At 45.5% G+C, this 13,551-nt stretch overlaps 1 protein-coding gene across 1 annotated transcript; it reads right to left on the reverse strand.

Moving 5' to 3' along the window:
* Positions 1–330: 330 nt before the first annotated feature.
* On the reverse strand, positions 331–13,545 carry LOC115127813 (isocitrate dehydrogenase (NAD(+)) 3 catalytic subunit alpha). Its single transcript, XM_065012491.1, has 9 exons — positions 13,503–13,545; positions 13,238–13,352; positions 11,549–11,736; positions 5,538–5,671; positions 3,835–3,937; positions 2,230–2,294; positions 1,921–2,005; positions 1,365–1,517; positions 331–993 (listed from the first exon to the last, which is right to left on the reverse strand). The coding sequence occupies exons 1-9, from the start codon at positions 13,524–13,526 to the stop codon at positions 895–897; spliced, it is 966 nt and encodes a 321-aa protein (XP_064868563.1). The 5' UTR covers positions 13,527–13,545; the 3' UTR covers positions 331–894.
* Positions 13,546–13,551: the final 6 nt, after the last annotated feature.

Consider the following 13,551-nt stretch of genomic DNA (forward strand, 5'->3'; position numbering starts at 1 on the left):
TTAACCTAAATTAAAAGACCAAACAGCTACTTTTTTGTTTTCATTTTTTTTTATAAAAGCCTATTTTGTCTGTGGCGACGAGTGACAACCGGAAGCATCCTCTCATCTGGGTTGCCAGATTGGTAGTAATACTGTACCAATGAAGACGCAGACTGGATCAGCTGACAAATGTTTGACGATATTATGTAGGTGAAAGTGACCCTGCCATAAACACAAATGGCTGATTTAGATAATAAGTCATCAAATCCAGGTGAAAATTAATCCAACTTGTATTGCAACAAGAAAACACTGTACCTGTTAACAGGAAGAATGAGACATCAGGCTTTAAAGTCATGTAATCAAGTTTTTATGTATGGATCTCGAAACAGAAAAGAGAGACATGACACGCTGGTACAATACAATCCATTCATGCACAGGAACCCGACTGGTAACAATAAATAGAGTACATTGAAGCTGTTTAGCATTACATTTACCGTTAAAAAAAATAAACCTAGCAACGATCAGAACCACTGCCGGACAACACTAGTGGAGTGCCACGTAGTATAGAGGCAAGTAGAACTTTGGGGAAGTTTGCCCCATGAAATGATCATGTGAGTAAAATTGTGCTTAAATACACCTTAAGAGTTTAAGAGTGAATACCCATCCATGTAGGTTCCAGGTGGTGATTTATTTATATTTTTTATTTATTTCAGTCACACTGCACAAATTATCGAATTTCTATTTCTAGAAAACCTGGAGAATTGTCCATTCTCAGGAACCTTACATAAATATAATATAGTAATCTAAGATATGCAGCTGCATCGTAACTGCGGAACTGACAACCTGGAACCCCCCCCAGAGTCTTTAGGAGTAAGTTCAAAGCAGCGGTTGAATTATTATGAAGTCTTCAGAAAATCAACAGTCGTCGTTTTCAGTCCATGTCTCGCACTCTACGGCAGATCTCCTCTGTAAACTCTGAGCACTTCGACTTCCCACCGAGGTCCCGGTCAACACCTGGGAGAGGATAGAAAAACAGCCCAATTCATTCATTGAAAAGACAAAAAAACAGATTTTTTGTTGTCGCATACAATGACCAACTGAACAAAAATCTGTTATGTTCGATCTACAGAAGAAAAAAAAATCTATAAGAGCATTGGCAACCGGAAGGAGGTATGGTGTCCAGGGAGACAACATATTTGTAAACCAACTAGCCAGACATCCATCATATAATCTGGCATCAGAGAGAAGAGCAGACCGAGCAGTCCTCCAAGAACAAGGAAGTACCACTACTTCTCCCCGGGGCACCTCCACTTTCAAATGTATTCCCAGCACCGATATGCAAGAGCCACAATAGTCACTACTGGGGGTAATAAAATAAAAGCCACCTTCTTGTCTCTGATGGTGTCGAAGCAGGCGGTCTCGATCTTCTTGCCGTAGTCGTGCATGCCCATGTGCCGTAGCATCATCACAGCACTGAGCAGCAGAGCTGTAGGGTTGGCCATGTCCAGACCGGCTATGTCGGGGGCCGTCCCATGCACCTAGATACCACAGGGGGTAGAGGGGACAATGTTAAAACCGTGCTTCTACATCCTGCATTGCTTGCCGTTTGGGCTTTTAGGCTGGGTTTCTGTACAGCACTTTGAGGTATCAGCTGATGTACGAAGGGCTATATAAATACATTTGATTTAAAATGTCTACTACTCTCAACACTGGAACAAGCTTCCGCACATCCATTAGTAATGGACAACTTATTGAAATATATGACGTCTCGTATTATATATATTTTTTTTATGTATATATATACAAAAAAAAACATGTTTAGTTATTGCACAATAGACTGTTTACAGGACAAGAAGCCTTGCGTTTTATCAAAACAGTTGAGACACGAGTAGCTAAACATATTCAGAGGACGGAAACAGCCAAGTAAAGAGCGAAACAAACCGATTCAAAAATGGCGACTCCATTGGCACCAATGTTTCCACTAGGAGTGACTCCCAGACCGCCAATAAGTCCAGCACACAGATCACTGCAATACATGACACACACCTCTATATGTAGTAGCAGCCGCAGCCTTTAGTTAGCAGAATCATCTAGTCACATTAGCGCAACACAAATGGAAAACCAGTATTAGGCCCAATAAGACCAAACTCTGCTAAGCTATTAAAATGTTTGAATTAATAGCTTAAAACAAATTGCATTCAATAGCGATGAATTAATATAGATACATGCAAAAAGTAAATAGTAACTGACCTGAGAATGTCACCATACAGGTTGGGCATCACCAGGACATCAAACTGGGTGGGATCTTGCACCATCTGAAACATTCACCATGACAACCCGATTAAGCCCCATGTTTCCATCTCCAACAAGAGAACCCGATTATGCCCCATGTTTCCTTCTCCAACAAGAGAACCCGATTATGCCCCATGTTTCCTTCTCCAACAAGAGAACCCGATTATGCCCCATGTTTCCTTCAACAAGAGAACCCGATTATGCCCCATGTTTCCTTCAACAAGAGAACCCGATTAAGCCCCATGTTTCCTTCTCCAACAAGAGAACCCGATTAAGCCCCATGTTTCCTTCAACAAGAGAACCCGATTAAGCCCCATGTTTCCTTCTCCAACAAGAGAACCCGATTAAGCCCCATGTTTCCTTCTCCAACAAGAAGATTAAGCCCCACTCTCAACAAGAGAACCCGATTAAGCCCCATGTTTCCTTCTCCAACAAGAGAACCCGATTAAGCCCCATGTTTCCTTCTCCAACAAGAGAACCCGATTAAGCCCCATGTTTCCTTCTCCAACAAGAGAACCCGATTAAGCCCCATGTTTCCTTCTCCAACAAGAGAACCCGATTATGCCCCATGTTTCCTTCTCCAACAAGAGAACCCGATTATGCCCCATGTTTCCTTCAACAAGAACCCGATTACGCCCCATGTTTCCTTCTCCAACAAGAGAACCCGATTACACCCCATCTACCGCTCCAACAAGAGAACCTGATTAAGCCCCATGTTTCCATCTCCAACAAGAGAACCCGATTAAGCCCCATGTTTCCTTCAACAAGAGAACCCGATTAAGCCCCATGTTTCCTTCAACAAGAGAACCCGATTAAGCCCCATGTTTCCTTCTCCAACAAGAGAACCCGATTAAGCCCCATGTTTCCTTCTCCAACAAGAGAACCCGATTATGCCCCATGTTTCCTTCTCCAACAAGAGAACCCGATTACGCCCCATGTTTCCTTCTCCAACAAGAGAACCCGATTACACCCCATGTTTCCTTCTCCAACAAGAGAACCTGATTAAGCCCCATGTTTCCATCTCCAACAAGAGAACCTGATTAAGCCCCATGTTTCCATCTCCAACAAGAGAACCTGATTAAGTCCCATGTTTCCTTCTCCAACAAGAGAACCCGATTACGCCCCATGTTTCCATCTCCAACAAGAGAACCCGATTACGCCCCATGTTTCCATCTCCAACAAGAGAACCCGATTACGCCCCATGTTTCCTTCTCCAACAAGAGAACCTGATTACACCCCATGTTTCCATCTCCAACAAGAGAACCCGATTAAGCCTAATTTCCATCTCCAACAAGAGAACCTGATTACGCCTAATTTCTACCTTCTGCTACCGGGTCATCTGCTAGGTCTGCGCCAACCGACTGATGCAATATCGAACTTCCACTCCCGTCGGCATGGTCAAACCTCTGCATCCGCACGGTCCCCGTTCAAAGGGAGGTGCGCGGAAACACGCAGACGGGAGCGGTCTTCCGATTGACGCGGTAGTTTGTAAAATCAGGCTTTAGACATATTGCATCAAAACCGCGTCCTGTAGGAAGGACAGTGTAAAGGAGGGTTACATACGTTGAGACACACGGTGTCCAGGTACATCTCAGTGAACTTGACGTCCTTGAAGTTTTCAGCCACCTCTCTGCATTTCCTCAGGAACAGCCCATCCGACATCCTCCTGGTCACATCAAAAACACACCGGGTCACGTAGTTTAATGCCTGAATATTGGTGCCATTCGATGTGCTCCTGGTCACATCAAAACACACCGGTCACGTCGAATTTAATGCCTGAATATCGGTGCCATTCGATGTGCTCCTGGTCACATCAAAACACACCGGTCACGTCGAATTTAATGCCTGAATATCGGTGCCATTCGATGTGCTCCTGGTCACATCAAAACACACCGGTCACGTCGAATTTAATGCCTGAATATCGGTGCCATTCGATGTGCTCCTTCTGATATTTTACTTCTTTCTTTAATATATTTTTTATATATGTGTGCGTATCGTTTTGTGCTGCTAGAGGTGTTGGAACAAATAAGCCTTTCGCTGCACCTGCGATAACATCTGTTAAATATGTTGTACGTGACATTCAATATCTTATCATTCTGTTTTCACTTGTAATTGACCCATAGTGATCATACATTTAGTCGATATTTGCATCTCATTTTTTATTTTTTTTAATGATCCACAACGGCACAATAAAATAAAATAACAATTTGTAAGATTCCACCGCCCATTTGATTCTGGAGCTAGAGAGACTTACACGACGTTGGCTTTGTGAACGGCTGCTACAGAGACTTACACGACGTTGGCTTTGTGAACGGCTGCTACAGAGACTTACACGATGTTGGCTTTGTGAACGGCTGCTACAGAGACTTACACGACGTTGGCTTTGTGAACGGCTGCTACAGAGACTTACACGACGTTGGCTTTGTGAACGGCTGCTACAGAGACTTACACGATGTTGGCTTTGTGAACGGCTGCTACAGAGACTTACACGATGTTGGCTTTGTGAACGGCTGCTACAGAGACTTACACGATGTTGGCTTTGTGAACGGCTGCTACAGAGACTTACACGATGTTGGCTTTGTGAACGGCTGCTACAGAGACTTACACGATGTTGGCTTTGTGAACGGCTGCTACAGAGACTTACACGATGTTGGCTTTGTGAACGGCTGCTACAGAGACTTACACGACGTTGGCTTTGTGAACGGCTGCTACAGAGACTTACACGACGTTGGCTTTGTGAACGGCTGCTACAGAGACTTACACGACGTTGGCTTTGTGAACGGCTGCTACAGAGACTTACACGACGTTGGCTTTGTGAACGGCTGCTACAGAGACTTACACGACGTTGGCTTTGTGAACGGCTGCTACAGAGACTTACACGACGTTGGCTTTGTGAACGGCTGCTACAGAGACTTACACGACGTTGGCTTTGTGAACGGCTGCTACAGAGACTTACACGGCGTTGGCTTTGTGACGGCTGCTACAGAGACTTACACGATGTTGGCTTTGTGAACGGCTGCTACAGAGACTTACACGACGTTGGCTTTGTGAACGGCTGCTACAGAGACTTACACACGTTGGCTTTGTGAACGGCTGCTACAGAGACTTACACGATGTTGGCTTTGTGAACGGCTGCTACAGAGACTTACACGACGTTGGCTTTGTGAACGGCTGCTACAGAGACTTACACGACGTTGGCTTTGTGAACGGCTGCTACAGAGACTTACACGACGTTGGCTTTGTGAACGGCTGCTACAGAGACTTACATGATGTTGGCTTTGTGAACGGCCGTGACGCTGTTCCTTTGGTTGTTTCTTGCGTACTCAAAGGCGTACTCGGCGATACGTCGACTGGCGTCTTCCGTGATGAGTTTGATGCTCTGGACTACGCCGTCAACTATCTACAAGAGAAGAGGACAATCACCGTATAGCCTAAATCAAACAATAGAGGACTTCATTAAATCATACAGAATAAAATATCTAATGTCCTACTTTGGTCAAAATGGTTTTGGAGGGACGGTAACAAACTGGGAAAGACAACTGAGCTACTTTAAAAAAAAACTATTGAACTGGAACAATGAAACTGGAAGAGAAGACTTATGAAAAGGTATTCATAACAGCACCGTGAGTGGAAGAACTAGAAGTACTCTCAGCCTGAGGTAAACAACAGGATTTCACCGTAAAGGAAGTGACATCAAGAAATTCCAGATGTGCCATCTTAATTTGACCAGTTTCCCCAGCAGGAAAGTAAATCCTGCAGCAACAAGAAATTATTTAAAAAATTACATTTTTCTAAGGGTAGATACATTTTTTTTATTTGGGAAAATCAAGTCAGGTCGCAGTTGCAAATGAGAACTTGTTCTCAACTAGCCTACCTGGTTAAATAAAGGTGAAATAAATAAATAAAAAGTCTGAAATTGGAAATGTCAAACTTTGGACGCCTTTTTAAACATTGGAATACACTACAAGTTAGCAGTTCCTGCAAAACATTATGCGGCAGAGTGATCAAATTAAGACAGCAGATATGTAGGAATAACATACAACCTTTTAGTTGGAAAAAAACTGAGTGAACAAAAGAAGGAGAACTGGAGAGAGAAGTTGATGAACATACATATACCGTTCAAACGTTTGGGGTCTCTTAGAAATGTCCTTGTTTTCCATGAAAACATACACGATGGGGCGGCAGGTAGCCTAGTGGTTAGAGCGTTGGACTAGTAACCAGCAGGTAGCCTAGTGGTTAGAGCGTTGGACTAGTAACCAGCAGGTAGTCTAGTGGTTAGAATGTTGGACTAGTAACCAGCAGGTAGACTTGTGGTTAGAGTGTTGGGCCAGTAACCAGCAGGTAGACTAGTGGTTAGAGTGTTGGCTAGTAACCAGCAGGTAGCCTAGTGGTTAGAGTGGAGGGCGGCAGGTAGCCTAGTGGTTAGAGCGTTGGACTAGTAACCGAAAGATTGCAAGATCGAATTCCCGAGCTGACAAGGTAAAAAATCTGTCATTCTACCCTTGAACAAGGCAGTTAACCCAGGTTTTTATTTTTATTTCACCAGGTAGGCTAGTTGAGAACAAGTTCTCATTTGCAACTGCGACCTGGCCAAGATAAAGCATAGCAGTGTAAACAGACAACAGAGTTACACATGGAGAGTAAACAATTAACAAGTCAATAACACAGTAGAGAAAAAAGGGGAGTCTATATACATTGTGTGCAAAAGGCATGAGGTAGGCGAATAATTACAATTTTGCAGATTAACACTGGAGTGATAAATGATCAGATGGTCATGTACAGGTAGAGATATTGGTGTGCAAAGGAGCAGAAAAGTAAATAAATAAAAACAGTATGGGGATGAGGTAGGTGAAAATGGGTGGGCTATTTACCAATAGACTATGTACAGCTGCAGCGATCGGTTAGCTGCTCAGATAGCAGATGTTTGAAGTTGGTGAGGGAGATAAGTCTCCAACTTCAGCGATTTTGCAATTCGTTCCAGTCACAGGCAGCAGAGAACTGGAACGAAAGGCGGTCAAATGAGGTGTTGGCTTTAGGGATGATCAGTGAGATACACCTGCTGGAGCGCGTACTACGGATGGGTGTTGCCATTGTGACCAGTGAATTGAGATAAGGCGGAAGGGCTTTACCTAGCATGGACTTGTAGATGACCTGGAGCCAGTGGGTCTGGCGACGAATATGTAGCGAGGGCCAGCCGACTAGAGCATACAAGTCGCAGTGGTGGGTGGTATAAGGTGCTTTAGTGACAAAACGGATGGCACTGTGATAAACTGCATCAGTTTGCTGAGTAGAGTGTTGGAAGCAATTTTGTAGATGACATCGCCCCGAAGTCGAGATCGGTAGGATAGTCAGTTTTACTAGGTAAGTTTGGCGGTGTGAGTGAAGGAGGCTTTGTTGCGGAATAGAAAGCAGACTCTTGATTTGATTTTCGATTGGAGATGTTTGATATGAGTCTGGAAGGAGAGTTTGCAGTCTAGCCAGACACCTAGGTACTTATAGATGTCCACATATTCAAGGTCGGAACCATCCAGGGTGGTGATGCTAGTCGGGCATGCGGGTGCAGTCAGCGAACGGTTGAAAAGCATGCATTTGGTTTTACTAGCGTTTAAGAGCAGTTGGAGGCCACGGAAGGAGTGTTGTATGGCATTGAAGCTCGTTTGGAGGTTAGATAGCACAGTGTCCAGGACGGGCCGGAAGTATATAGAATGGTGTCGTCTGCGTAGAGATGGATCAGGGAATCGCCCGCAGCAAGAGCAACATCATTGATATATACAGACAAAGAGTCGGCCCGAGGTGAACCCTGTGGCACCCACATAGAGACTGCAAGAGGACCGGACAGCATGCCCTCCGATTTGACACACTGAACTCTGTCTGCAAAGTAATTGGTGAACCAGGCAAGGCAGTCATCCGAAAAACCGAGGCTACTGAGTCTGCCGATAAGAATATGGTGATTGACAGAGTCGAAAGCCTTGGCAAGGTCGATGAAGACGGCTGCACAGTACTGTCTTTATCGATGGCGGTTATGATATCGTTTAGTACCTTGAGGTTCCTAGGCCATTGAAAATAAATATTTGTTTTTAACTGACTTGCCTAGTTAAATAAAAGGTTAAATAAATAAATTCAAAATAAAAATGAAATGAGTTACAAAATGTGGAAATATAGTCTTGTTGACAAGGTTATAAATAATGATATTTCATTGAAAATTGTCCTTCAAACGTTGCTTTTGTCAAAGAATCCTCCATTTGCAGCAATTACAGCCTTGTAGACCTTTGGCTTCTAGTTGTCAATTTGTTGAGGTAATCTGAAGAGATTTCACCCCATGCTTCCTGAAGCACCTCCCACCAGTTGGATTGACCTGATGGCTTCTAGTTGTCAATTTGTTGAGGTCATCTGAAGAGATTTCACCCCATGCTTCCCTGAAGCACCTCCCACCAATTGGTTTGGCCTGATGGCTTCTAGTTGTCAATTTGTTGAGGGTCATCTGAAGAGATTTCACCCCATGCTTCTAGGCACCTCCCCCAAGTTGGATTGGCCTGATGGCTTCTAGTTGTCAATTTGTTGAGGTAATCTGAAGAGATTTCACCCCATGCTTCCCTGGAAAGCACCTCCTGATTGGTTTGGCTTGATAGGCACTTCTTACGTCACCATACGGTCAAGCTGCTCCCACAACAGCTCCATAGGGTTTGAGATCGGTGACTGTAATGGCCCTCCATTACTAGACAGAATATAGCTGACGGCTTCTTCCTAAATAGTTTCTTGTATAGTTTGGAGCTGTGCTTTGGGTCATTGTCCTGTTGTAGGAGAAGCGAAACCAATTAAGCACCGTCCACAGGGTATGGCATGGTGTTGCAAAATGGGTGATAGCAGCTTCCTTCTTCAGGATCCCTTTTACCCTGTACAAATCTCCCCTTGACCACCACCAAAGCACCCCCAGACAATCACCCCCAGGCCATCATTGCCTCCACCATGCTTCAAAGATGGCGTCCAAGCACTCCTCCAGCATCTTTGCATTGTGAGCGAACACCTCAAACTTAGATTTGTCTGTTCATAACACTTTTTCCCCCAATGTCTCTGTCAGTGTCTGTTCTTTTGCCCATCTTAATCTTATTGGCCAGTCTGAGATGTGGCTTTTTTCTTTCAACTCACTGAAAGGTCAGCGTCCGAGAGTTACTCTTCTGTTGACATTGAGACGGGTGTTTGCAGGTACTATTTAATGAAGCTGCCTGTTGAGGACTTATTAGACGTCTCTATACTCAGAGCTAAGCCGCGAATCTACTTGGCCTCTTGCTCAGTTGTGGAGCAGGGCTTACACCTCTTTCTATTTTAGTTAGAGCCAGTTTGCACTGTTCTGTGAAGGGAGTAGTACACAGCGTTATGCAGAATCTTCAGTTCTTGGAAATTTCTCGCATGGAAAAGCCTTCATTTCTCAGAAGAAGAAGAGACTGACGAGTTTGGCCTGTAGGTGAACCCACAAATGTGATGCCTCCCAGATACCCAACTAGTCTAAAAAGGCCCAGTTTTATTGCTTCTTTTTATATCAGGACAAGCAGTTTCCAGCAGTGTACTATAATTTAAAGGTTTTCTAATCAATTAGCCTTTTAAAATGATCCACTTGGATTAGCTTCTTTACAACGTGCTATTGGAACACAGGAGTGATGGTTGCTGATAATGGGCCTCTGTCGACTATGTAGATATTCCCATTAAAAAGAAAATCTGCCCGTTTCCAGCTACAATAGGTATTTGCAACATTATGATAATACCTGTATTTCTAATCAATTTGATGTTATTTTAAAATGGACCAATTTTTTATTCTTTTTTTGTTCTTTCGAAAACAAGGACATTTCTAAGTGACCCCAAACTTTTGATCGGGAGTGTACATTAGGGCCACGCTAGGGTTAGAGAGACGGAGGTGGTGGTCTGGTTAGTAAGCTGCTGTTCCTCTGGCTTACCTAAGAGACACCTGGAGAATAACCAATCACCTGTGAGGTGCCCTATCCTTAAGATAAAACAGTTCCAATAACCGAGGACACCGATTCCACACAACACCACGGTGAAAATACGGACCGCTCAGCTGCAGCCTTGAAAACAGCGCTGTCAAGAGTTGAAAGCGACGGTCCAGACTAGTCACATCACAGTCAACGTGACTTCTCAGTCACTGTCAAACCATTTGCTACGAAAACTACACCAGATGCCCTAATGAAGAACCCACCCCAGTGTTGAAACACTGGGTCATGTTCAACAGCACAACGTAACCATTAAAAAAGAAAGAATCACCTGAACATTCTTCTTGGGACATGTTCAGGTAGGACCCTCTTGTTTCACCTCCATTTCTATACCAGATATGAACACATCCCCTGCATGTTAATGTTGTAAGACTATCCCACTCCCAGAAGTTGACTAGCAGGATCAAGGAGTTAGCTAGCTAACTACCCATTATTTTTATTTGAGAATACGTTTGAAATGGGCCTAAATGATTGACGTAAACACAGGTTTAGCCTCTACAACTTCCCCCACAAAAAAATCATTGTTGCTTTACAGTTGTTTCCTCAAGTTCTTGCTTCTTTCATTGATTCTGTTTTGAACACACCTCTGTGGTCAGTAGGAAGGGATCAGCGTTCAAATTAACACCTGGAGCAAACATACGAGGTAACTGCTGTATCTGGTCTCTTCTCCTTGATCAGTGTTGGCTGTAGGCATTTTAACATATGAGGTAGCTGCATTGCTCCTGAATTATTCCTCCTGTAGTCAGTGTAGCTGTAGGCATTTTAACATACGAGGTAGCTACTGCTCCCTGGTCAATTCCTCTGTAGTCAGTGTTAGCTGTAGGCATTTTAACATACGAGGTAGCTACTGCTCCCTGGTCTATTCCTCTGTAGTCAGTGTTAGCTGTAGGCATTTTAACATACGAGGTAGCTACTGCTCCCTGGTCTATTCCTCTGTAGTCAGTGTTAGCTGTAGGCATTTTAACATACGAGGTAGCTACTGCTCCCTGGTCTATTCCTCTGTAGTCAGTGTTAGCTGTAGGCATTTTAACATACGAGGTAGCTACTGCTCCTGGTCTATTCCTCTGTAGTCAGTGTTAGCTGTAGGCATTTTAACATACGAGGTAGCTACTGCTCCCTGGTCTATTCCTCTGTAGTCAGTGTTAGCTGTAGGCATTTTACAGATTCAGTTTGAAATCCACACATTTGAAGAAAAAAAAAAAAACACGTTTCACTCACAACTTTGTCCCATTTCTCTCCTACTGAACGTGACCGTGGTAACCATAGCGACTTACTATGTGCTCGATTCCGCTGTACTCTCCCTCTGTGTTCTCTCGGATGGTGACCAGGTCCACGTCGGTGTAGGGGGTCTTGTAGCCCTCGATGGACACGCAGGGCCGCACGTTGGCGTACAGGTCAAAGGTCTTCCTGAGGAGCAGGTTCATGGAGGGGTGGCCGGCTGCGATGGGGGTCTTCAGGGGGCCTACACACAGAGGGGGGAGGTTAAAAGACCAACGCAGACATTTTTTTAATCTCAATGTCAAATCATTTCTGGATAACAACGGAACACCTTGTTGTGATCATTTAAAGGTAACCAAAATAGCTTCTTGGCAAAGAGCAATTTCTCAGGACTGTCTGTGATTGGTCTGAGTGGTGAGGGGAAAACTGAAAACTAGCTGTTATTGGCAGAGGTCACCAGGCAGACTAAACTCCACCCCATCATAACATCACCAGGCAGACTAAACTCCCAATTTTCCATCGCAAAATGTTTTCTATTTGCGTCTACTGAATACGGGGATGTACTGGAGCTCTAGACATGTTGACCTCTAGGCCGGCTTCCACACCAGCCGCCTGACCTCTAGGCCGGCTTCCACACCAGCCGCCTGACCTCTAGGCCGGCTTCCACACCAGCCGCCTGACCTCTAGGCCGGCTTCCACACCAGCCGCCTGACCTCTAGGCCGGCTTCCACACCAGCCGCCTGACCTCTAGGCCGGCTTCCACACCAGCCGCCTGACCTCTAGGCCGGCTTCCACACCAGCCGCCTGACCTCTAGGCCGGCTTCCACACCAGCCGCCTGACCTCTAGGCCGGCTTCCACACCAGCCGCCTGACCTCTAGGCCGGCTTCCACACCAGCCGCCTGACCTCTAGGCGGGCTTCCACACCAGCCGCCTGACCTCTAGGCGGGCCTCCACACCAGCCGCCTGACCTCTAGGCGGGCCTCCACACCAGCCGCCTGACCTCTAGGCGGGCCTCCACACCAGCCGCCTGACCTCTAGGCGGGCCTCCACACCAGCCGCCTGACCTCTAGGCGGGCCTCCACCACCAGCCGCCTGACCTCTAGGCGGGCCTCCACACCAGCCGCCTGACCTCTAGGCGGGCCTCCACACCAGCCGCCTGACCTCTAGGCGGGCCTCCACACCAGCCGCCTGACCTCTAGGCGGGCCTCCACACCAGCCGCCTGACCTCTAGACGGGCTTCCTGCATCGTTTACCCACCAATCATGTTACCACTACATCTCTCATCTTGGCCCCCTAGATACTATCCCCTGCATACTATCCCCTATGAACCCTACACACTAACCCCTGCACACTAACCCCTGCACACTAACCCCTGCACACTAACCCCTACGATGCCGCCTGCATGACGTTCTTTATTCCAGCTGACTTCAGTACATTATGTCCATCATGACCATGTAGGTACCTACTACCATAGGATCTTTGTAACTGCTACCTACACTATGTCCATCATGACCATGTAGGTACCTACTACCATAGGATCTTTGTAACTGCTACCTACACTATGTCCATCATGACCATGTAGGTACCTACTACCATAGGATCTTTGTAACTGCTACCTACACTATGTCCATCATGACCATGTAGGTACCTACTACCATAGGATCTTTGTAACTGCTACCTACACTATGTCCATCATGACCATGTAGGTACCTACTACCATAGGATCTTTGTAGCTGCTACCTACCTTTTAACCCGATCAGGGTCCTGTCCATAGACTCCTTACAGTCTGGAGGGATCATCCATCTACCTCCTGGGCCCTGGATAGCTGTCACATTCCTCTCCTCCCATTGGATGGGAACCTAACGGGTGGTAGAGAGAGAGAATGGTACAGGAAGGACTGGGGTTCAATGTTCTGTCCATCTTTCCATGCCAATGGCATGTTCTGCTGTTAACCCTACAATTTGCTGTGTGTGTGTGTGTGAGAGAGTTTGACAGCTTTTCCAGCTTACCTTAGCAGACTCGAAAATCTTCATGACAGCCACGGATATTTCTGGACCG

Source organism: Oncorhynchus nerka, linkage group LG27 (assembly GCF_034236695.1).
Source record: "Oncorhynchus nerka isolate Pitt River linkage group LG27, Oner_Uvic_2.0, whole genome shotgun sequence".
Taxonomy (NCBI): Eukaryota; Metazoa; Chordata; class Actinopteri; order Salmoniformes; family Salmonidae; genus Oncorhynchus; species Oncorhynchus nerka.